The 25,523-nt window shown below is 40.5% G+C and overlaps 1 protein-coding gene across 1 annotated transcript; it reads right to left on the bottom strand.

The window, feature by feature from the left end:
- Positions 1-1,731: 1,731 nt before the first annotated feature.
- LOC124044366 (mucin-2-like) lies at positions 1,732-18,982 on the bottom strand. Its single transcript, XM_046364019.1, has 37 exons — positions 15,448-18,982; positions 14,731-14,879; positions 14,408-14,538; positions 14,254-14,315; positions 14,000-14,100; positions 13,739-13,826; positions 12,981-13,129; positions 12,658-12,788; positions 12,504-12,565; positions 12,250-12,350; positions 11,989-12,076; positions 11,230-11,378; positions 10,907-11,037; positions 10,753-10,814; positions 10,499-10,599; positions 10,238-10,325; positions 9,479-9,627; positions 9,156-9,286; positions 9,002-9,063; positions 8,748-8,848; positions 8,487-8,574; positions 7,728-7,876; positions 7,405-7,535; positions 7,251-7,312; positions 6,997-7,097; positions 6,736-6,823; positions 5,977-6,125; positions 5,654-5,784; positions 5,500-5,561; positions 5,246-5,346; positions 4,985-5,072; positions 3,491-3,639; positions 3,169-3,299; positions 3,024-3,085; positions 2,770-2,870; positions 2,416-2,594; positions 1,732-2,287 (listed from the first exon to the last, which is right to left on the bottom strand). Exons 1-37 carry the CDS (start codon positions 18,495-18,497, stop codon positions 2,192-2,194), a joined length of 6,954 nt encoding a protein of 2,317 aa, XP_046219975.1. The 5' UTR covers positions 18,498-18,982; the 3' UTR covers positions 1,732-2,191.
- Positions 18,983-25,523: the final 6,541 nt, after the last annotated feature.

Genomic DNA, 25,523 nt, shown 5'->3' with positions numbered 1-25,523 from the left:
AGGTTTTTCGGGTCTCTATGTTTTTGGTTGGACAGGTTTCTCAATTTCTTTCTTAGATTTTTACTTCAGGAAAGGAGCTTATCAAGGCATCAAGCTCATTGATGAACTCTCCGAGGGGACCTGGAGGGCGATAAATGATAAGGATGTTAAGCTTGAAAGGGCTGGTAACTGTGACAGCATGAAATTCAAAGGAGGCGATAGACAGATGGGTAAGGGGAGAAAGAGAGAATGACCACTTGGGAGAGATAAGGATCCCGATGCCACCACCCCGCTGACCAGAAGCTCTCGGGGTGTGCGAGAACACGTGGGCGGACGAAGAGAGAGCAGTAGGAGTAGCAGTGTTATCTGTGGTGATCCATGTTTCTGTCAGTGCCAAGAAGTCGAGGGACTGGAGGGAGGCATAGGCTGAGATGAACTCTGCCTTGTTGGCTGCAGATCGGCAGTTCCAGAGGCTACCGGAGACCTGGAACTCCACGTGGGTCGTGCGCGCTGGGATCACCAGATTAGGGTGGCAGCGGCCACGCGGTGTGGAGCGTTTGTATGGTCTGTGCAGAGAGGAGAGAACAGGGATAGACAGACACATAGTTGACAGGCTACAGAAGAGGCTACGCTAATGCAAGGAGATTGGAATGACAAGTGGACTACACGTCTCAAATGTTCAGAAAGTTAAGCTTACGTAGCAAGAATCTTATTGACTAAAATGATTAAAATGATACAGTACTGCTGAAGTAGGCTAGCTGGCAGTGGCTGCGTTGTTGACTTTGTAGGCTAGCTGGCAGTGGCTGCGTTGTTGACACTACACTAATCAAGTTGTTCCGTTGAGTGTAATAGTTTCTACAGTGCTGCTATTCGGGGGCTAGCTGGCTAGCTAGCAGTGTTGATTACGTTACGTTGCGTTAAAAGAACGACAACAATTATCTTTGATACACAGACGGCTATGTAGCTAGCTATGTAGCTAGCTACGATCAAACAAATCAAACCGTTGTGCTGTAATGAAATGAAATGAAAAATGTGATACTACCTGTGGAGCGAAGCGGAATGCGACCGGGTTGTTGAGTGCGGAAGTTCTATTCAGTAGACGTTGGCTAGCTGTTGGCTAGCTAGCAGTGTCTCCTACGTTAAGGACGACAAATAGCTGGCTAGCTAACCTCAGTAAATTAAGATAATCACTCTAAGACTATGACCCGACATTCCTCCAGGTTGTGTAAGGGCTATTTGACCAAGAAGAAGAGTTATGGAGTGCTAAATCAGATGACCTAACCTCTACAATCACCTGACCTCAACCCAATAGAGATGGTTAGGATGAGTTGGACTGCAAATTGAAGGAAAAGCAGCTCAGCATATGTGGGAACTACTTCAAGAATGTTGGAAAACCATTCCTTGTGAAGCTGGTTGAGAGAATGCCAACCATGTGCAAAGCTGCCATCAAGGCATAGGGTGGCTACTTTGAAGAATCTAAAATATTTGTTAAGTTGTTGAACACTTTTTTGGTTAAATACATGATTCCATGTGTTATTTCACAGTTTTGATATCTTCACTATTATTCTACAATGTAGAAAATAGTAAAAAGAAAGAAAAACCCTTGAATGAGTACTGTAGATATTAAATTGTGTTAGATATTTCTGAGTGTAAGATGCCAGGTCGGACAATCTTGACTTCCTTTGATGTTTAGATGTGCTGTCTGTAATCACCCTCATGAGTCAAACCAATTCATAAAATGTTTTCTTAATACTGATTTGCAAAGTCTTTATTACATTTGTCAAACTGTGTGTTGAAGAAACAAGTACTGTATTGCAGTTGAAAATAAGTTAGTTAATAGTTAATCAAGAGAGGAAATAACAAAACTCAAATTAATATTTTAATCTACCTTATTATTCATTCAATAAATAACTGAAAACTGTTTTAGTCAGTGGACAGCACAGCTTGAAACCACATAAATTACATAGCTAAGAAATACATAAACATATATGCTGTTCAGCTCAGCTGTAACTTTGATTAACAACCAGATGTATAACATAAAAAATTGTACAATGCACAAAACACCTGTGGATTATTAAGCCCATTATGAATTTTCTTTTTGTGTTAAAAAAATAGATGCAAGTACCCAATGAAACCTCCTGATTAGCAGATATAGATAGATAATTGACTGTTCTTGTGATGACAGTTGCCTACTGATGTTAGTGTTGTCACCTCAGAAGAGTCCGTTTCTGGTGGTGTACTGTACATTGTAAGATCTGCGTCTGTGCCAGCGTCTCCTTACAGCTGTACAGCAGCCACATAGCATACACTGCAAAAGAAAGATGGGGAAGCATGATTCACATGCAACATATTATTGCAGAATTTAAACAGCTTATTGGATGAAATACTTTGTAAACTATTTTCAGAGTACACATGTGAACACAAGCCTATACGTACACATAGCAGGATCCACAGGGGTACCAGAATAATAGCGATGCCACAAGGAATGATAATGGCCAAAGCCCAGCCAGGAAACCCTCCAACACTTGTGGTATTGAAAGGAGTGGTCAGTAAAAGGGTAGGAAGTGGTGTGGTGCTGGTAGTTGTTGTTGGGGCAACAGTGGTGGTGAGGAGACCTAGAATAGAAATGGAAATACATTTTAGAGGGATTATAAACTTGTAATATGTCATATAACATTGATATATAAGTGTTTTCGAGATTGAGTATTATACACGTTACATGGTGTTTGATAACTCACTGTCATAAATAAACATAGAAATGACAACCGTATGATAACAAAAGCAGCATACCTGAGACTTTTAAGACTTCCTGTAGAAAACCACTAGGGTGGTTGACATCTTCCTCTTTGTATACATACGTCACGTTTGCCGTGATTTCAGTGCCATCAACACTGTGGACATAAAAATGGGTTTTGTGTGAGAGTTAAACATGTTCCCTTCATCCTGTTTAGCTGTACAAGCAGCAACTAAATGAAATCTGCAGAAATTCTAAAGAGTGCAGTTGAGAAAGATGGGTTGATTTCAGGTTATGACGTTGTACTTACATGAAGTTGGCGTTGGGAAATTGAAACTGTTTGCCGTCTGGTTCACTGAGAACCTTATGGAGCTAAAAGGGGAAAAACATCAAGTTGTCAATTACTATCATGACCTGAACATGACCATGGATGTATCTTCTGTACATTATCTTACTAGACTGTTAATTGAATCCTGTATCTTGATGTAGGTCTCGTTGGTGAATGTGAGTCTATGACTTAGAGACTCCAGGGTTACATTGGTTATTTTGAAACCAAGGTTGATGGAAAATGAAGTATCTGTAAGTTCTGTGAGCACACAAAAAATGGTCACTATAGCAACAGATCAAATAAACTGCTACAATTTAAGCGTTTCAGCAACATTAAAAAACGTTCAAGAAGTATTTAGATAGCAGGAGCAGTTGACTGTTTACTTATTAAGAAATTATTTTATAGAGTGGAAATAAATGCCTTCATGAAGCCTAATTTGTTGAACTCACTGATATAAGTTGCATTCTGGAAGGTGGTTTGAGTGGTCCTGAATTGACGAGTCAATTGCTTCTTGACGGCACCAAGGACATCATCCTCAGTGGGGACTGGTGTTTTGAGCTTAAATATCAGTTTAACAAAAACCACCACTGTGCCGAATCTAAGAGAAAATAATAATACATGGAAAATTACATTTCCTAAAGAAAATGTGTTTGCTTGCAACCTAGTCTAAAAGTAATTGATGTTTGTAAAAATAAGTTATAGTAGAGGAAGTCACTCTAGAAGTAATGGAAGTGACAAGTTATAATTGGAAAAAGTAGGTTGATGGAAAGATTGATTGATGGATAGGATAGGAAAGGATAGCCTGAACATTTGAATTTGGTTCGGTCTCTCTAGCTTGAACGGTTCAAGAGTTAATATTATTTTTTGTGGGTTATTATATGCTAATTTATACTCTTTTAAATTGTCATAGTTTATACAGTTTTGAACATGTTAAAGCTGTTTTAAATGTTTGCAGCTGAAATGGTTAAGGTGCAGCAGTGTTTTAAATATTTACTACTGAGTTCTCAGGTTTGGCATTGACTCCATGAAGTGTAATGCGAATTTATGCAAATTGAATTATTACAGTCTATAAAAGTTTTAGAGAATTTGAAGCTTTTGACAAGCAATCTAAGATGGCCCAATCTGAACATATAAATGTTGGTTTGGTGTTGATAGCTTAAACGGTTTAGGAGAAGAAGCGTGGCCAAATTTTCTCCATCTAAGTCTTCATACCTTTTATTACCATTGAACTGCTTTGGGAGCTGATTAGAAATATTATTTGATTTGATTTAATAGGATCCACATTAGCCGACGACAATTGCGACAGCTAGTCTTAATGGGTTCCGACATATACAGGAAAATATATTTCAGACAAAATACTTTACAATTTACATACATTAAAAACATTAACATGTAGTACGTGTGTGCCTGTCTGCCTGTGTGTGTGTGTGTGTGTGTGTGTGCATATGTCAGTTACACATACATGTTAGTACATACACACAAGTATGTCATAGAGGAGAGGTGTTGTGCTGTGAGCCATTACTTTATTTGTTTTTTGATGTGGTACAAAAACAATAAATGCTATCTAAAATATAATCTCAAGCAATTTAAGTAATGGATGTCTGGATAGATGAAAGTTAGCTCATTGTTTATAGGTTAAATAGTTTAAGTGCTAGAGCGGGCTAAATAAATCAAATAATAATAAGAAGAATTAAGAAATCTAGTGGTCTTGCCTTCATCAAGCACATTAATAATAATGGATTGGATTTATATTGCACCTTTTGACTGATTGATGTTCTCAAAGAGTTTTTCAAAAGAAAGGCTGACTTTTTGGATGCTTTTATTAAAACGTCAGTAGTTAATGCCACAAGCATGGATATACATGGTTCATTGTTGCAAAGGTTCCTTGATTGACAAAGTGTTAATTGAATTGTGGAATAATTATAATAAATTATCTTGCTTACCTAGTTGTTGATGTCACTGTAGTCAACAGGGTGGGAAGTGGTGTGGTGCTGGTAGTTATTCTTGGGGCAACAGTGGTGGTCAGGAGACCTAGAATAGAAATTAAAATACATTTTAGAGGGATTATAAACTTGTAATAACTCATATAACAGATAAATAAGTGTTTTCGAGATTGAGTATTTTACACGTTACATGGTGTTTGATAACTCACTGTCATAAAAAAATGTAGAAACGACAACCATATGGTTACAACAGCAGCATACCTGAGACTTTTAAGAATTCCTGTAGAAAACCACTAGGGTGGTTGACATCTTCTTCTTTGTAAACATACGTCACGTTTGCCGTGATTTCAGTGCCATCAGCACTGTGAAAGTAAAATTGGGTTTTGTCTGAGAGTTAAACATGTTCTCTTCATCCTGTTTAGCTGTACAAGCGGCAGCTAAATGAAATCTGCAGAAATTCTAAAGAGTGCAGTTGAGAAAGATGGGTTGGTTCAAGGCTATGACGTTGTACTTACATGAATTTGGCGTTGGGAAATTGAAACTGTTTGCCGACTGGTTCACTGAGAACCTTATGGAGCTAAAAGGGAACAAAACATCAAGTTGTCAATTACTATCATGACCTGAACATGACCATGGATGTATCTTATGTGTAGAAGTACAGTATCTTACTAGTCTGTTAATTGAATCCTGTATCTGGGTTTCGGTCTCACTGGTGAGTGTGAGTCTATTACTTAGAGACTCCTGCGTTACATTGGTTATTTTGAAACCAAGGTCGATGGCAAATGAAGTATCTGTAAGTTCTGTGAGCACACAAAAAAATGGTCACTATAGCAACAGATCAAATGAACTGCTACAATTTAGGAGTTTCAACAATATTAAAAAACACTCAAGAAGTATTTAGATAGCAGGAGCAGTTGAATGTATACTTATTAAGAAATTATTTTATAGAGTGGAAATAAATGTCTTCATGAAGCCTAATTTGTTGAACTCACTGATATAAGTTGCATTCTGGAAGGTGGTTTGAGTGGTCGTGAATTGAGGAGACAATTGCTTCTTGACGGCACCAAGGACATCATCCTCAGTGGGGACTGGTGTTTTGACCTTGAATATCAGTTTAACAAAAACCCCCACTGTGCCGAATCTAAGAGAAAATGATAACACATAGAAAACTAAATTTCCTAAAGAAAATGTGTGTACTTGCTAGCTTGTCTTAAAGTAATCATGGTTGTAAAATAAGTTATAATAGTGGCAGTCACTGCAGTAGTAATAGTAGTGATTGGTTATAATTGGAAAACGTAAGTAGATGGAAAGATTGATTGATGGAAAGGATAGGATAGGAAATGATAACCTGAACATATGAAAGGTGGTTCGGTCTCTCTAGCTTGAACGGTTCAAGAGTTAATATTATTTTTGGTGGGTTATTATATGCTAATTTATACTTATTTCAATTGTTGTAGTTTATCATGTTTTGAAATTGTTTAAATAATAATAAGAAGAATTAAGAAATCTAGTGGTCTTGCCTTCATCAAGCACATTAATAATAATGGATTGGATTTATATTGCACCTTTTGACTGATTGATGTTCTCAAAGAGTTTTTCAAAAGAAAGGCTGACTTTTTGGATGCTTTTATTAAAACGTCAGTAGTTAATGCCACAAGCATGGATATACATGGTTCATTGTTGCAAAGGTTCCTTGATTGACAAAGTGTTAATTGAATTGTGGAATAATTATAATAAATTATCTTGCTTACCTAGTTGTTGATGTCACTGTAGTCAACAGGGTGGGAAGTGGTGTGGTGCTGGTAGTTATTCTTGGGGCAACAGTGGTGGTCAGGAGACCTAGAATAGAAATTAAAATACATTTTAGAGGGATTATAAACTTGTAATAACTCATATAACAGATAAATAAGTGTTTTCGAGATTGAGTATTTTACACGTTACATGGTGTTTGATAACTCACTGTCATAAAAAAATGTAGAAACGACAACCATATGGTTACAACAGCAGCATACCTGAGACTTTTAAGAATTCCTGTAGAAAACCACTAGGGTGGTTGACATCTTCTTCTTTGTAAACATACGTCACGTTTGCCGTGATTTCAGTGCCATCAGCACTGTGAAAGTAAAATTGGGTTTTGTCTGAGAGTTAAACATGTTCTCTTCATCCTGTTTAGCTGTACAAGCAGCAGCTAAATGAAATCTGCAGAAATTCTAAAGAGTGCAGTTGAGAAAGATGGGTTGGTTCAAGGCTATGACGTTGTACTTACATGAATTTGGCGTTGGGAAATTGAAACTGTTTGCCGACTGGTTCACTGAGAACCTTATGGAGCTAAAAGGGAACAAAACATCAAGTTGTCAATTACTATCATGACCTGAACATGACCATGGATGTATCTTATGTGTAGAAGTACAGTATCTTACTAGTCTGTTAATTGAATCCTGTATCTGGATTTTGGTCTCATTGGTGAGTGTGAGTCTATTACTTAGAGACTCCTGCGTTACATTGGTTATTTTGAAACCAAGGTCGATGGCAAATGAAGTATCTGTAAGTTCTGTGAGCACACAAAAAAATGGTCACTATAGCAACAGATCAAATGAACTGCTACAATTTAGGAGTTTCAACAATATTAAAAAACACTCAAGAAGTATTTAGATAGCAGGAGCAGTTGAATGTATACTTATTAAGAAATTATTTTATAGAGTGGAAATAAATGTCTTCATGAAGCCTAATTTGTTGAACTCACTGATATAAGTTGCATTCTGGAAGGTGGTTTGAGTGGTCGTGAATTGAGGAGACAATTGCTTCTTGACGGCACCAAGGACATCATCCTCAGTGGGGACTGGTGTTTTGACCTTGAATATCAGTTTAACAAAAACCCCCACTGTGCCGAATCTAAGAGAAAATGATAACACATAGAAAACTAAATTTCCTAAAGAAAATGTGTGTACTTGCTAGCTTGTCTTAAAGTAATCATGGTTGTAAAATAAGTTATAATAGTGGCAGTCACTGCAGTAGTAATAGTAGTGATTGGTTATAATTGGAAAACGTAAGTAGATGGAAAGATTGATTGATGGAAAGGATAGGATAGGAAATGATAACCTGAACATATGAAAGGTGGTTCGGTCTCTCTAGCTTGAACGGTTCAAGAGTTAATATTATTTTTGGTGTGTTATTATATGCTAATTTATACTTATTTCAATTGTTGTAGTTTATCATGTTTTGAAATTGTTTAAATAATAATAAGAAGAATTAAGAAATCTAGTGGTCTTGCCTTCATCAAGCACATTAATAATAATGGATTGGATTTATATTGCACCTTTTGACTGATTGATGTTCTCAAAGAGTTTTTCAAAAGAAAGGCTGACTTTTTGGATGCTTTTATTAAAACGTCAGTAGTTAATGCCACAAGCATGGATATACATGGTTCATTGTTGCAAAGGTTCCTTGATTGACAAAGTGTTAATTGAATTGTGGAATAATTATAATAAATTATCTTGCTTACCTAGTTGTTGATGTCACTGTAGTCAACAGGGTGGGAAGTGGTGTGGTGCTGGTAGTTATTCTTGGGGCAACAGTGGTGGTCAGGAGACCTAGAATAGAAATTAAAATACATTTTAGAGGGATTATAAACTTGTAATAACTCATATAACAGATAAATAAGTGTTTTCGAGATTGAGTATTTTACACGTTACATGGTGTTTGATAACTCACTGTCATAAAAAAATGTAGAAACGACAACCATATGGTTACAACAGCAGCATACCTGAGACTTTTAAGAATTCCTGTAGAAAACCACTAGGGTGGTTGACATCTTCTTCTTTGTAAACATACGTCACGTTTGCCGTGATTTCAGTGCCATCAGCACTGTGAAAGTAAAATTGGGTTTTGTCTGAGAGTTAAACATGTTCTCTTCATCCTGTTTAGCTGTACAAGCAGCAGCTAAATGAAATCTGCAGAAATTCTAAAGAGTGCAGTTGAGAAAGATGGGTTGGTTCAAGGCTATGACGTTGTACTTACATGAATTTGGCGTTGGGAAATTGAAACTGTTTGCCGACTGGTTCACTGAGAACCTTATGGAGCTAAAAGGGAACAAAACATCAAGTTGTCAATTACTATCATGACCTGAACATGACCATGGATGTATCTTATGTGTAGAAGTACAGTATCTTACTAGTCTGTTAATTGAATCCTGTATCTGGGTTTTGGTCTCATTGGTGAGTGTGAGTCTATTACTTAGAGACTCCTGCGTTACATTGGTTATTTTGAAACCAAGGTCGATGGCAAATGAAGTATCTGTAAGTTCTGTGAGCACACAAAAAAATGGTCACTATAGCAACAGATCAAATGAACTGCTACAATTTAGGAGTTTCAACAATATTAAAAAACACTCAAGAAGTATTTAGATAGCAGGAGCAGTTGAATGTATACTTATTAAGAAATTATTTTATAGAGTGGAAATAAATGTCTTCATGAAGCCTAATTTGTTGAACTCACTGATATAAGTTGCATTCTGGAAGGTGGTTTGAGTGGTCGTGAATTGAGGAGACAATTGCTTCTTGACGGCACCAAGGACATCATCCTCAGTGGGGACTGGTGTTTTGACCTTGAATATCAGTTTAACAAAAACCCCCACTGTGCCGAATCTAAGAGAAAATGATAACACATAGAAAACTAAATTTCCTAAAGAAAATGTGTGTACTTGCTAGCTTGTCTTAAAGTAATCATGGTTGTAAAATAAGTTATAATAGTGGCAGTCACTGCAGTAGTAATAGTAGTGATTGGTTATAATTGGAAAACGTAAGTAGATGGAAAGATTGATTGATGGAAAGGATAGGAAAGGAAATGATAACCTGAACATATGAAAGGTGGTTCGGTCTCTCTAGCTTGAACGGTTCAAGAGTTAATATTATTTTTGGTGGGTTATTATATGCTAATTTATACTTATTTCAATTGTTGTAGTTTATCATGTTTTGAAATTGTTTAAATAATAATAAGAAGAATTAAGAAATCTAGTGGTCTTGCCTTCATCAAGCACATTAATAATAATGGATTGGATTTATATTGCACCTTTTGACTGATTGATGTTCTCAAAGAGTTTTTCAAAAGAAAGGCTGACTTTTTGGATGCTTTTATTAAAACGTCAGTAGTTAATGCCACAAGCATGGATATACATGGTTCATTGTTGCAAAGGTTCCTTGATTGACAAAGTGTTAATTGAATTGTGGAATAATTATAATAAATTATCTTGCTTACCTAGTTGTTGATGTCACTGTAGTCAACAGGGTGGGAAGTGGTGTGGTGCTGGTAGTTATTCTTGGGGCAACAGTGGTGGTCAGGAGACCTAGAATAGAAATTAAAATACATTTTAGAGGGATTATAAACTTGTAATAACTCATATAACAGATAAATAAGTGTTTTCGAGATTGAGTATTTTACACGTTACATGGTGTTTGATAACTCACTGTCATAAAAAAATGTAGAAACGACAACCATATGGTTACAACAGCAGCATACCTGAGACTTTTAAGAATTCCTGTAGAAAACCACTAGGGTGGTTGACATCTTCTTCTTTGTAAACATACGTCACGTTTGCCGTGATTTCAGTGCCATCAGCACTGTGAAAGTAAAATTGGGTTTTGTCTGAGAGTTAAACATGTTCTCTTCATCCTGTTTAGCTGTACAAGCAGCAGCTAAATGAAATCTGCAGAAATTCTAAAGAGTGCAGTTGAGAAAGATGGGTTGGTTCAAGGCTATGACGTTGTACTTACATGAATTTGGCGTTGGGAAATTGAAACTGTTTGCCGACTGGTTCACTGAGAACCTTATGGAGCTAAAAGGGAACAAAACATCAAGTTGTCAATTACTATCATGACCTGAACATGACCATGGATGTATCTTATGTGTAGAAGTACAGTATCTTACTAGTCTGTTAATTGAATCCTGTATCTGGATTTTGGTCTCATTGGTGAGTGTGAGTCTATTACTTAGAGACTCCTGCGTTACATTGGTTATTTTGAAACCAAGGTCGATGGCAAATGAAGTATCTGTAAGTTCTGTGAGCACACAAAAAAATGGTCACTATAGCAACAGATCAAATGAACTGCTACAATTTAGGAGTTTCAACAATATTAAAAAACACTCAAGAAGTATTTAGATAGCAGGAGCAGTTGAATGTATACTTATTAAGAAATTATTTTATAGAGTGGAAATAAATGTCTTCATGAAGCCTAATTTGTTGAACTCACTGATATAAGTTGCATTCTGGAAGGTGGTTTGAGTGGTCGTGAATTGAGGAGACAATTGCTTCTTGACGGCACCAAGGACATCATCCTCAGTGGGGACTGGTGTTTTGACCTTGAATATCAGTTTAACAAAAACCCCCACTGTGCCGAATCTAAGAGAAAATGATAACACATAGAAAACTAAATTTCCTAAAGAAAATGTGTGTACTTGCTAGCTTGTCTTAAAGTAATCATGGTTGTAAAATAAGTTATAATAGTGGCAGTCACTGCAGTAGTAATAGTAGTGATTGGTTATAATTGGAAAACGTAAGTAGATGGAAAGATTGATTGATGGAAAGGATAGGATAGGAAATGATAACCTGAACATATGAAAGGTGGTTCGGTCTCTCTAGCTTGAACGGTTCAAGAGTTAATATTATTTTTGGTGGGTTATTATATGCTAATTTATACTTATTTCAATTGTTGTAGTTTATCATGTTTTGAAATTGTTTAAATAATAATAAGAAGAATTAAGAAATCTAGTGGTCTTGCCTTCATCAAGCACATTAATAATAATGGATTGGATTTATATTGCACCTTTTGACTGATTGATGTTCTCAAAGAGTTTTTCAAAAGAAAGGCTGACTTTTTGGATGCTTTTATTAAAACGTCAGTAGTTAATGCCACAAGCATGGATATACATGGTTCATTGTTGCAAAGGTTCCTTGATTGACAAAGTGTTAATTGAATTGTGGAATAATTATAATAAATTATCTTGCTTACCTAGTTGTTGATGTCACTGTAGTCAACAGGGTGGGAAGTGGTGTGGTGCTGGTAGTTATTCTTGGGGCAACAGTGGTGGTCAGGAGACCTAGAATAGAAATTAAAATACATTTTAGAGGGATTATAAACTTGTAATAACTCATATAACAGATAAATAAGTGTTTTCGAGATTGAGTATTTTACACATTACATGGTGTTTGATAACTCACTGTCATAAAAAAATGTAGAAACGACAACCATATGGTTACAACAGCAGCATACCTGAGACTTTTAAGAATTCCTGTAGAAAACCACTAGGGTGGTTGACATCTTCTTCTTTGTAAACATACGTCACGTTTGCCGTGATTTCAGTGCCATCAGCACTGTGAAAGTAAAATTGGGTTTTGTCTGAGAGTTAAACATGTTCTCTTCATCCTGTTTAGCTGTACAAGCGGCAGCTAAATGAAATCTGCAGAAATTCTAAAGAGTGCAGTTGAGAAAGATGGGTTGGTTCAAGGCTATGACGTTGTACTTACATGAATTTGGCGTTGGGAAATTGAAACTGTTTGCCGACTGGTTCACTGAGAACCTTATGGAGCTAAAAGGGAACAAAACATCAAGTTGTCAATTACTATCATGACCTGAACATGACCATGGATGTATCTTATGTGTAGAAGTACAGTATCTTACTAGTCTGTTAATTGAATCCTGTATCTGGGTTTCGGTCTCATTGGTGAGTGTGAGTCTATTACTTAGAGACTCCTGCGTTACATTGGTTATTTTGAAACCAAGGTCGATGGCAAATGAAGTATCTGTAAGTTCTGTGAGCACACAAAAAAATGGTCACTATAGCAACAGATCAAATGAACTGCTACAATTTAGGAGTTTCAACAATATTAAAAAACACTCAAGAAGTATTTAGATAGCAGGAGCAGTTGAATGTATACTTATTAAGAAATTATTTTATAGAGTGGAAATAAATGTCTTCATGAAGCCTAATTTGTTGAACTCACTGATATAAGTTGCATTCTGGAAGGTGGTTTGAGTGGTCGTGAATTGAGGAGACAATTGCTTCTTGACGGCACCAAGGACATCATCCTCAGTGGGGACTGGTGTTTTGACCTTGAATATCAGTTTAACAAAAACCCCCACTGTGCCGAATCTAAGAGAAAATGATAACACATAGAAAACTAAATTTCCTAAAGAAAATGTGTGTACTTGCTAGCTTGTCTTAAAGTAATCATGGTTGTAAAATAAGTTATAATAGTGGCAGTCACTGCAGTAGTAATAGTAGTGATTGGTTATAATTGGAAAACGTAAGTAGATGGAAAGATTGATTGATGGAAAGGATAGGATAGGAAATGATAACCTGAACATATGAAAGGTGGTTCGGTCTCTCTAGCTTGAACGGTTCAAGAGTTAATATTATTTTTGGTGGGTTATTATATGCTAATTTATACTTATTTCAATTGTTGTAGTTTATCATGTTTTGAAATTGTTTAAATAATAATAAGAAGAATTAAGAAATCTAGTGGTCTTGCCTTCATCAAGCACATTAATAATAATGGATTGGATTTATATTGCACCTTTTGACTGATTGATGTTCTCAAAGAGTTTTTCAAAAGAAAGGCTGACTTTTGGATGCTTTTATTAAAACGTCAGTAGTTAATGCCACAAGCATGGATATACATGGTTCATTGTTGCAAAGGTTCCTTGATTGACAAAGTGTTAATTGAATTGTGGAATAATTATAATAAATTATCTTGCTTACCTAGTTGTTGATGTCACTGTAGTCAACAGGGTGGGAAGTGGTGTGGTGCTGGTAGTTATTCTTGGGGCAACAGTGGTGGTCAGGAGACCTAGAATAGAAATTAAAATACATTTTAGAGGGATTATAAACTTGTAATAACTCATATAACAGATAAATAAGTGTTTTCGAGATTGAGTATTTTACACGTTACATGGTGTTTGATAACTCACTGTCATAAAAAAATGTAGAAACGACAACCATATGGTTACAACAGCAGCATACCTGAGACTTTTAAGACTTCCTGTAGAAAACCACTAGGGTGGTTGACATCTTCTTCTTTGTAAACATACGTCACGTTTGCCGTGATTTCAGTGCCATCAGCACTGTGAAAGTAAAATTGGGTTTTGTCTGAGAGTTAAACATGTTCTCTTCATCCTGTTTAGCTGTACAAGCGGCAGCTAAATGAAATCTGCAGAAATTCTAAAGAGTGCAGTTGAGAAAGATGGGTTGGTTCAAGGCTATGACGTTGTACTTACATGAATTTGGCGTTGGGAAATTGAAACTGTTTGCCGACTGGTTCACTGAGAACCTTATGGAGCTAAAAGGGAACAAAACATCAAGTTGTCAATTACTATCATGACCTGAACATGACCATGGATGTATCTTATGTGTAGAAGTACAGTATCTTACTAGTCTGTTAATTGAATCCTGTATCTGGGTTTCGGTCTCATTGGTGAGTGTGAGTCTATTACTTAGAGACTCCTGTGTTACATTGGTTATTTTGAAACCAAGGTCGATGGCAAATGAAGTATCTGTAAGTTCTGTGAGCACACAAAAAAATGGTCACTATAGCAACAGATCAAATGAAGTGCTACAATTTAGGAGTTTCAACAACATTAAAAAACATTCAAGAAGTATTTAGATAGCAGGAGCAGTTGAATGTATACTTATTAAGAAATTATTTTATAGAGTGGAAATAAATGTCTTCATGAAGTCTAATTCGATGAACTCACTGATATAAGTTGCATTCTGGAAGGTGGTTTGAGTGGTCGTGAATTGAGGAGACAATTGCTTCTTGACGGCACCAAGGACATCATCCTCAGTGGGGACTGGTGTTTTGACCTTGAATATCAGTTTAACAAAAACCCCCACTGTGCCGAATCTAAGAGAAAATGATAATACATAGAAAATTACATTTCCTAAAGAAAATGTGTGTACTTGCTAGCTTGTCTTAAAGTAATCATGGTTATAAAATAAGTTATAATAGTGGCAGTCACTGCAGTAGTAATAGTAGTGATTGGTTATAATTGGAAAACGTAAATAGATGGAAAGATTGATTGATGGAAAGGATAGGATAGGAAATGATAGCCTGAACATATGAAAGGTGGTTCGGTCTCTCTAGCTTGAATGGTTCAAGAGTTAATATTATTTTTGGTGGGTTATTATATGCTAATTTATACTCATTTAAATTGTTGTAGTTTATCATGTTTTGAAAATGTTTAAATAATTAGAAGAAGAATGTAAGAAATCTAGTGGTCATGCCTTCATCATACACATTAATAATAATGGATTGGATTTATATTGCTCCTTTTCACTGATTGATGTTCTCAAAGAGTTTTTCAAATGAAAGGCTGACCTTTTGGATGCTTTTATTAAAACATCATTAGGGTCCTTGACTGACAAAGTGTAAATTGAATTGTGGAATAATTATAATAAATGATCTTGCTTACCTAGTTGTTGATGTCACTGAAGCCATAGAAGTTGAGTTATAAGTTGCAGTTCTGGTTGTCGAGGTAGGAAGTACAATTGCGGTTGTACTTGTAGGTGCTGCAGTTGGAGTCGTTGTCGTAGAATGAGAACTACCAGTTGTGGTGGTGCTTGTAGGGCCTGCACTATTAATTGTTGTAATAGAAGCAACATTGATGGAGGTGGTTTTAAGAGGTTGAGTTGCGATTGTTGGAGATGTATTTGTAGTTGTCATTATTGCAGCTGATGTTTTGGTTGTCGTAGAAGAAGCTAAAGTTGTGGTGGTTATAGGAGCTGCCATTATAGTTACGGTAGTAGGAGTTTCTATTGTGCTGGTGGTAGTAGGGATAGTGGAAGTTCTTGTAAAAGTTGTAGTTGTGGTTGTAGAAAGAATGGCAGTTGTCGTAGTTGGTGCTGCATTTGTATTGGTCATAAGAGATTCAGTTGTCATTGTAGGTGCTGCTGTTGTAGTGGGCATTGAAGCTACAGTAGTATGTACTGCAGGTGTAGTGGATATAGGAGCTACATTTATTGACGTAGGAGCTTCATTTGTTGTAAAAGCTACTGTTGTCGTTGTAGGTGCTGCTGTTGTGGTTGATGTAGGAGATGCGGCAGATGTAGTGGTTGTTGAACCCACAGTTGTTGTAGTTAGAACAGCACTGGTTGTTGTAGGGGTTGTTGTTGTGGTTGTCATGGGAGCAACATTTATTGTAGTAAGAGCTTTAATTGTGGGATTTGTAATAATTACTGCTGTTGTAGTGTTTGGAAGAGATACAGTTATTGTGGTAGCAGCTGCAGGTGTTGTCGTAGGAGGTAGAGTTGTCGTAGTAGGTTCTGCAATCACAGAGGCCGTAGGAGCTACAGTTGATGTTGTAGGAGCTATATTTATTGTAGTAGGACCTGTGGTTGCAGTTGTTGTAGTAGCATCAGTTGTATTGGTTGTAGGACCTACAGTAGTTGTCGTAAGAGCTGCAGTTGACGTAGGACCTGCAGTTGTCGTAGAAGTGGCATTTGCTGTAGGAACGGCAGGTGCTGTACTAGCTGATATAATTGTGGTTGTTGTTGTAGCTTCAGATGTAGATGTTAAAATAGGTTCTACAGTTGTGGTGGTCAAAGGACCAACAGCTGTTGTCGTATGAGTTACAGTTGTTTTCGTAAGAGCTGCAGTGGTTGTCAAAGGAGCTGCAGTAGTTGTCAAAGGGGCAGCTGCTGTGGTTGACAGAGAAGCTACAGTTGTAGCAGGAGCTCCAGTTGTGATTGTTGTAGTAAGTACAGCAGTTGTAGTGGTCGCTGAAGTTACAGTTGTGGGAACTGCAGGTGTTGTAGTAGGTGCTTTTGTTGTGGTTGTTGTCGGATCTGAAGTTGTAGTTGTTGAAGAAGGTGCTGCAGTCGTTGCGGTCGTATGAACAGCAGAGTTTGTCGTGGAAGCTAAAGTGGCTGTCGTGATAGGTTCTGCAGTCGAAGCAGTCGTAGGAGTAGGTTCTGTCGTATTAGTTTCGGGAGTTGTAGTGGTTATTGGAGCAGCAGGTTTTGTAGTAATAGCACCAGTGGTTATTGTAGAGTCAGCTGCTATGCTTGTCGTAGAAGCTACAGTTGTTGTATCAGGAGTTGTAGTTATGAATGTTGTAGTAAGTACATCAGGTTTAGTGGAAGCTGGAGATACAGTTGTAGGAACTGCAGGTGTTGTAGTAGGTGCTGTTGAAGTGGTTGTCGTAGGAGCTAAAGTTGTAGTTGTTGAAGATGGTGCTGCGGTCGTGGTGGTCGTAAGAATAGCAGTTGGTGTAGTCAGAGCTGCAGCAGTTGTCATAATAGGTTCAGGAGTTGTAGTGGTCGTTGGAGCAGCAGTTGTTTTAGTTAGAGCTGCACTGGATGTCGTGGTAGGTTCTGCAGTCGTAGAATTAGCAGGAGTATGTTCTGTCAGAGCAGGTTCTGGAGATGTAGTGGTCGAAGGAGCAGCCGTTGTTTTAGTTAGAGCTGCAGTGGTAATCGTAGAGGCAGATGCTGTGGTTGACGTAGAAGCTACAGTTGTTGTATCAGGAGCTGCAGTTGTGACTGTTGTAGTAAGTACAGCAGGTGTAGTGGTAGCTGGAGCTACAATTGTAGGAACTGAAGGTATTGTAGTAGGTGCTGTTGAAGTGGTTGTCGTAGGAGCTAAAGTTGTAGTTGTTGAAGATGGTGCTGCAGTCGTGGTGGTCGTAAGAATATCAGTTGGTGTAGTCAGAGCTGCAGCAGTTGTCATAATAGTTTCAGGAGTTGTAGTGGTCGTTGGAGCAGCAGTTGTTTTAGTTAGAGCTGCACTGGCTGTCGTGGTAGGTTCTGCAATCGTAGCATTAGTAGGAGTAGGTTCTGTCAGAGCAGGTTCTGGAGATGTAGTGGTCGTTGAAGCAGCCGTTGTTTTAGCTAGACTTGCAGTGGTTATCGTAGAGGCAGATGCTGTGGTTGACGTAGAAGCTACAGTTGTTGTAGCAGGAGCTGCAGTTGTGATTGTTATTGTAAGTATATCAGGTGTCGTGGTGGCTGAAGTTACAGTTGTAAGAACTGCAGGTGTTGTAGTAGGTGCTTTCGTTGTGGTTGTTGTCGGATCTGAAGTTGTAGTTGTTGTAGAAGGTGCTGCAGTCGTTGCGGTCGTAAGAACAGCAGAGTTTGTCGTGGAAGCTAAAGTGGCTGTCGTGATAGGTTCTGCAGTCGAAGCAGTCGTAGGAGTAGGTTCTGTCGTATTAGTTTCGGGAGTTGTAGTGGTTATTGGAGCAGCAGGTTTTGTAGTAATAGCACCAGTGGTTATTGTAGAGTCAGCTGCTATGCTTGTCGTAGAAGCTACAGTTGTTGTATCAGGAGTTGTAGTTATGAATGTTGTAGTAAGTACATCAGGTGTAGTGGAAGCTGGAGATACAGTTGTAGGAACTGCAGGTGTTGTAGTAGGTGCTGTTGAAGTGGTTGTCGTAGGAGCTAAAGTTGTAGTTGTTGAAGATGGTGCTGCAGTCGTGGTGGTCGTAAGAATAGCAGTTGGTGTAGTCAGAGCTTCAGCAGTTGTCATAATAGGTTCAGGAGTTGTAGTGGTCGTTGGAGCAGCAGTTGTTTTAGTTAGAGCTGCACTGGCAGTCGTGGTAGGTCCTGAAATCGTAGCATTAGTAGGAGTAGGTTCTGTCAGAGCAGGTTCTGGAGATGTAGTGGTCGTTGGAGCAGCCGTTGTTTTAGCTAGAGTTGCAGTGGTTATCGTAGAGGCAGATGCTGTGGTTGACGTAGAAGCTACAGTTGTTGTATCAGGAGCTGCAGTTGTGACTGTTGTAGTAAGTACAGCAGGTGTAGTGGTAGCTGGAGCTACAATTGTAGGAACTGCAGATATTGTAGTAGGTGCTGTTGAAGTGGTTGTCGTATGAGCTAAAGTTGTAGTTGTTGAAGATGGTGCTGCAGTCGTGGTGGTCGTAAGAGTAGCAGTTGTTGCAGCAGGAGTTGTAGTTGTGGATGTTGTAGTAAGTACATCAGGTGTAGTGGTAGCTGGAGATACAGTTGTAGGAACTGCAGGTGTTGTAGTAGGTGGTGTTGTTGTGGCTGTCGTAGGAGCAGCAGTTGTTGTAGTTAGGGCTGCAGTGGTTGTCGTAGATGCTAAAGCTGTTGTAGGAGCTGCAGTTGTCATGGGAGCTACAGTTGTTGGAGATGCTGCTGTTGTGGTTGTCGTAGGAGCTGAAGTTGTAGTTGTTGTAGCAGGATCTGCAGTGGTTGTCGTAATAGGTTCTGGAGCTGTAGTGGTTGTTGGAGCAGCGATTGTTGTAGTTAGAGCTGCTGTGGTTGTCGTAGAGGCAGCTGCTGTGGTTGATGTAGAAGCTAAAGTTGTTGTATCAGGAGCTGTAGTTGTGATTGTTGTAGTAAGTACATCAGGTGTAGTGGTAGCTGGAGATACAGTTGTAGGAACTGCAGGTGTTGTAGTAGGTGCTGTTGAAGTGGTTGTCATAGGAGCTAAAGTTGTAGTTGTTGAAGATGGTGCTGCAGTCGTGGTGGTCGTAAGAGTCGCAGTTGTTGTAGCAGGAGTTGTAGTTGTGGATGTTGTAGTAAGTACATCAGGTGTAGTGGTAGCTGGAGATACAGTTGTAGGAACTGCAGGTGTTGTAGTAGGTGGTGTTGTTGTGGCTGTCGTAGGAGCATCAGTTGTTGTAGTTAGGGCTGCAGTGGTTGTCGTAGATGCTAAAGCTGTTGTAGGAGCTGCAGTTGTCGTGGGAGCTACAGTTGTTGGAGGAGCTTTTGTTGTAGTTGCCGTAGGAGCTGAAGTTGTAGTTGTTGTAGTAGGAGCTGCAGTGGTTGTCGTAATAGGTCCTGGAGCTGTAGTGGTCGTAGGAGCAGCAGTTGTTGTAGTTAGGGCTGCAGTGGTTGTCGTAGATGCTAAAGCTGTTGTAGGAGCTGCAGTTATCGAGGGAGCTACAGTTGTTGGAGTTGCTGTTGTTGTGGTTGTCGTATGAGCTGAAGTTGTAGTTGTTGTAGCAGGATCTGCAGTGGTTGTCGTAATAGCTTCTGGAGCTGTAGTGGTCGTAGGAGCAGCAGTTGTTGTCGTTAGGGCTGCAGTGGTTATCGTAGATGCTAAAGCAGTTGTAGGAGGTGCAGTTATCGTGGGAGCTACAGTTGTTGGAGGTGCTGTTATTGTGGTTGTCGTAAGAGCTGAAGTTGTAGTTGTAGCAGGATCTGCAGTGGTTGTCGTAATAGGTTCTGGAGCTGTAGTGGTCATAGGAGCAGCAGTTGTTGTAGTTAGGGCTGCAGTGGTTGTCGTAGATGCTAAAGCTGTTGTAGGAGCTGCAGTTATCGTGGGAGCTACAGTTGTTGGAGGTGCTGTTGTTGTGGTTGTAGTAGGAGCTGAAGTTGTAGTTGTTGTAGCAGGAGCTGCAGTTGTTGTAGTTAGGGCTGCAGTGGTTGTTGTAGATGCTAAAGATGTTGTAGGAGCTGCAGTTGTTGTGGGAGTTGTTGGAGGTGCTGTTGTTGTGGTTGTCGTAGGAGCTGAAGTTGTAGTTGTAGCAGGATCTGCTGTGGTTGTCGTAATAGGTTCTGGAGCTGTAGTGGACGTAGGAGCAGCAGTTGTTGTTAGGGCTGCAGTGGTTGTCGTAGATGCTAAAGCTGTTGTAGGAGCTGCAGTTATCGTGGGAGCTACAGTTGTTGGAGGTGCTGTTGTTGTGGTTGTCGTAGGAGCTGAAGTTGTAGTTGTTGTAGCAGGACCTGCAGTAGTTGTCGTAAAATGTTCTAGAGTTGAGGTGGTCGTTGGAGCAGCATTTGTTGTAGTTAGAGCTGCTGTGGTTGTCGTAGAGGCAGCTGCTGTGGTTGACGTAGAAGCTAAAGTTGTTGCATCAGGGGCTGTAGTTGTGATTGTTGTAGGAAGTACAGCAGGTGGAGTGGTCGTGGGAGCAACAGTTGTAGGAACTGCAGGTGTTGTAGTAGGTGCTGCTGTTGTGTTTTTCGTATGAGCTGAAGTTGTAGTTGTTGTAGCAGGAGCTGCAGTGGTTGCCGTAGATGCTAAAGCTGTTGTAGGAGCTGCAGTTGTCGTGGGAGCTACAGTTGTTGGAGGTGCTGTTATTGTGGTTGTCGTAGGAGCTGAAGTTGTAGTTGTTGTAGCAGGAGCTGCAGTGGTTGTCGTAATAGGTTCTGGAGCTGTAGTGGTCGTAGGAGCAGCAGTTGTTGTAGTTAGGGCTGCAGTGGTTATCGTAGATGCTAAAGCAGTTGTAGGAGCTGCAGTTATCGTGGGAGCTACAGTTGTTGGAGGTGCTGTTATTGTGGTTGTCATAGGAGCTGAAGTTGTAGTTGTTGTAGCAGGATCTGCAGTGGTTGTCGTAATAGGTTCTGGAGCTGTAGTGGTCGTAGGAGCAGCAGTTGTTGTAGTTAGGGCTGCAGTGGTTGTCGTAGATGCTAAAGCTGTTGTAGGAGCTGCAGTTGTTGTGGGAGTTGTTGGAGGTGCTGTTATTGTGGTTGTCGTAGGAGCTGAAGTTGTAGTTGTTGTAGCAGGAGCTGCAGTGGTTGTCGTAGGAGCTGAAGTTGTAGTTGTTGTAGCAGGAACTGCCGTGGTTGTCGTAGATGCTAATGCTGTTGTAGAAGCTGCAGTTGTCATGGGAGCTACAGTTGTTGGAGATGCTGTTGTTGTGGTTGTCGTAGGAGCTGAAGTTGTAGTTGTTGTAGCAGGATCTGCAGTGGTTGTCGTAATAGGTTCTGGAGCTGTAGTGGTCGTAGGAGCAGCAGTTGTTGTAGTTAGGACTGCAGTGGTTATCGTAGATGCTAAAGCAGTTGTAGGAGCTGCAGTTATCGTGGGAGCTACAGTTGTTGGAGGTGCTGTTGTTGTGGTTGTCGTAGGAGCTGACGTTGTAGTTGTTGTAGCAGGAGCTGCAGTGGTTGTCGTAGATGCTAAAGCTGTTGTAGGAGCTGCAGTTGTCGTGGGAGCTACAGTTGTTGGAGGTGCTGTTATTGTGGTTGTCGTAGGAGCTGAAGTTGTAGTTGTTGTAGCAGGATCTGCAGTGGTTGTCGTAATAGGTTCTGGAGCTGTAGTGGTCGTAGGAGCAGCAGTTGTTGTAGTTAGGGCTGCAGTGGTTGTCGTAGATGCTAAAGCTGTTGTAGGAGCTGCAGTTGTTGTAGTTGTTGTAGCAGGAGCTGCAGTGGTTGTCGTAGGAGCTGAAGTTGTAGTTGTTGTAGCAGGAACTGCCGTGGTTGTCGTAGATGCTAAAGCTGTTGTAGAAGCTGCAGTTGTCATGGGAGCTACAGTTGTTGGAGATGCTGTTGTTGTGGTTGTCGTAGGAGCTGAAGTTGTAGTTGTTGTAGCAGGATCTGCAGTGGTTGTCGTAATAGGTTCTGGAGCTGTAGTGGTCGTAGGAGCAGCAGTTGTTGTAGTTAGGGCTGCAGTGGTTGTCGTAGATGCTAAAGCTGTTGTAGGAGCTGCAGTTGTTGTGGGAGTTGTTGGAGGTGCTGTTGTTGTGGTTGTCGTAGGAGCTGAAGTTGTAGTTGTTGTATCAGGAGCTGCAGTGGTTGTCGTAAAAGGTTCTGGAGCTGTAGTGGTCGTAGGAGCAGCAGTTGTTGTAGTTAGGGCTGCAGTGGTTGTCGTAGATGCTAAAGCTGTTGTAGGAGCTGCAGTTGTTGTGGGAGTTGTTGGAGGTGCTGTTATTGTGGTTGTCGTAGGAGCTGAAGTTGTAGTTGTTGTAGCAGGATCTGCAGTGGTTGTCGTAATAGCTTCTGGAGCTGTAGTGGTCGTAGGAGCAGCAGTTGTTGTCGTTAGGGCTGCAGTGGTTGTCGTAGATGCTAAAGCTGTTGTAGGAGCTGCAGTTGTTGTGGGAGTTGTTGGAGGTGCTGTTATTGTGGTTGTCGTAGGAGCTGAAGTTGTAGTTGTTGTAGCAGGAGCTGCAGTGGTTGTCGTAGGAGCTGAAGTTGTAGTTGTTGTAGCAGGAACTGCCGTGGTTGTCGTAGATGCTAATGCTGTTGTAGAAGCTGCAGTTGTCATGGGAGCTACAGTTGTTGGAGATGCTGTTGTTGTGGTTGTCGTAGGAGCTGAAGTTGTAGTTGTTGTAGCAGGATCTGCAGTGGTTGTCGTAATAGGTTCTGGAGCTGTAGTGGTCGTAGGAGCAGCAGTTGTTGTAGTTAGGACTGCAGTGGTTATCGTAGATGCTAAAGCAGTTGTAGGAGCTGCAGTTATCGTGGGAGCTACAGTTGTTGGAGGTGCTGTTGTTGTGGTTGTCGTAGGAGCTGACGTTGTAGTTGTTGTAGCAGGAGCTGCAGTGGTTGTCGTAGATGCTAAAGCTGTTGTAGGAGCTGCAGTTGTCGTGGGAGCTACAGTTGTTGGAGGTGCTGTTATTGTGGTTGTCGTAGGAGCTGAAGTTGTAGTTGTTGTAGCAGGATCTGCAGTGGTTGTCGTAATAGGTTCTGGAGCTGTAGTGGTCGTAGGAGCAGCAGTTGTTGTAGTTAGGGCTGCAGTGGTTGTCGTAGATGCTAAAGCTGTTGTAGGAGCTGCAGTTGTTGTAGTTGTTGTAGCAGGAGCTGCAGTGGTTGTCGTAGGAGCTGAAGTTGTAGTTGTTGTAGCAGAAACTGCCGTGGTTGTCGTAGATGCTAAAGCTGTTGTAGAAGCTGCAGTTGTCATGGGAGCTACAGTTGTTGGAGATGCTGTTGTTGTGGTTGTCGTAGGAGCTGAAGTTGTAGTTGTTGTAGCAGGATCTGCAGTGGTTGTCGTAATAGGTTCTGGAGCTGTAGTGGTCGTAGGAGCAGCAGTTGTTGTAGTTAGGGCTGCAGTGGTTGTCGTAGATGCTAAAGCTGTTGTAGGAGCTGCAGTTGTTGTGGGAGTTGTTGGAGGTGCTGTTGTTGTGGTTGTCGTAGGAGCTGAAGTTGTAGTTGTTGTATCAGGAGCTGCAGTGGTTGTCGTAAAAGGTTCTGGAGCTGTAGTGGTCGTAGGAGCAGCAGTTGTTGTAGTTAGGGCTGCAGTGGTTGTCGTAGATGCTAAAGCTGTTGTAGGAGCTGCAGTTGTTGTGGGAGTTGTTGGAGGTGCTGTTATTGTGGTTGTCGTAGGAGCTGAAGTTGTAGTTGTTGTAGCAGGAGCTGCAGTGGTTGTCGTAGGAGCTGAAGTTGTAGTTGTTGTAGCAGGAATTGCCGTGGTTGTCGTAGATGCTAAAGCTGTTGTAGAAGCTGCAGTTGTCATGGGAGCTACAGTTGTAGGAGATGCTGTTGTTGTGGTTGTCGTAGGAGCTGAAGTTGTAGTTGTTGTAGCAGGATCTGCAGTGGTTGTCGTAATAGGTTCTGGAGCTGTAGTGGTCGTAGGAGCAGCAGTTGTTGTAGTTAGGACTGCAGTGGTTATCGTAGATGCTAAAGCAGTTGTAGGTGCTGCAGTTATCGTGGGAGCTACAGTTGTTGGAGGTGCTGTTATTGTGGTTGTCGTAGGAGCTGAAGTTGTAGTTGTTGTAGCAGGATCTGCAGTGGTTGTCGTAATAGGTTCTGGAGCTGTAGTGGTCGTAGGAGCAGCAGTTGTTGTAGTTAGGGCTGCAGTGGTTGTCGTAGATGCTAAAGCTGTTGTAGGAACTGCAGTTGTTGTGGGAGTTGTTGGTGGTGCTGTTATTGTGGTTGTCGTAGGAGCTGAAGTTGTAGTTGTTGTAGCAGGAGCTGCAGTGGTTGTCGTAATAGGTTCTGGAGCTGTAGTGGTCGTAGGAGCAGCAGTTGTTGTAGTTAGGGCTGCAGTGGTTGTCGTAGATGCTAAAGCTGTTGTAGGAGCTGCAGTTGTTGTGGGAGTTGTTGGAGGTGCTGTTGTTGTGGTTGCCGTAGGAGCTGAAGTTGTAGTTGTTGTATCAGGAGCTGCAGTGGTTGTCGTAAAAGGTTCTGGAGCTGTAGTGGTCGTAGGAGCAGCAGTTGTTGTTGTTAGGGCTGCAGTGGTTGTCGTAGATGCTAAAGCTGTTGTAGGAACTGCAGTTATCATGGGAGCTACAGTTGTGGTTGTTGTAGGAGCTGAAGTTGTAGTTATTGTAGAAGGTGCTGCAGTCACTGTGGTCGTTAGACCAGCAGTTGTTGTAGTAGGAGCTGCACTGGTTGTCGTAGTAGGTTGTGGAGATACAGTGGTAGGAGCAGCAGTTGTTGGAGGTGCTGTTGTTGTGGTTGTCGTAGGAGCTGAAGTTGTAGTTGTTGTAGCAGGAGCTGCAGTGGTTGTCGTAGGAGCTGAAGTTGTAGTTGTTGTAGCAGGATCTGCAGTGGTTGTCGTAATAGGTTCTGGAGCTGTAGTGGTCGTAGGAGCAGCAGTTGTTGTAGTTAGGACTGCAGTGGTTATCGTAGATGCTAAAGCAGTTGTAGGTGCTGCAGTTATTGTGGGAGCTACAGTTGTTGGAGGTGCTGTTATTGTGGTTGTCGTAGGAGCTGAAGTTGTAGTTGTTGTAGCAGGATCTGCAGTGGTTGTCGTAATAGGTTCTGGAGCTGTAGTGGTCGTAGGAGCAGCAGTTGTTGTAGTTAGGACTGCAGTGGTTATCGTAGATGCTAAAGCAGTTGTAGGAGCTGCAGTTATCGTGGGAGCTACAGTTGTTGGAGGTGCTGTTGTTGTGGTTGTCGTAGGAGCTGACGTTGTAGTTGTTGTAGCAGGAGC

This window comes from Oncorhynchus gorbuscha, linkage group LG09, assembly GCF_021184085.1.
Source record: "Oncorhynchus gorbuscha isolate QuinsamMale2020 ecotype Even-year linkage group LG09, OgorEven_v1.0, whole genome shotgun sequence".
Classification (NCBI taxonomy): Eukaryota; Metazoa; Chordata; class Actinopteri; order Salmoniformes; family Salmonidae; genus Oncorhynchus; species Oncorhynchus gorbuscha.
The sequence above is the reverse complement of the archived record's forward strand: the minus strand, read 5'-3'. Positions and strand labels throughout refer to the sequence as shown.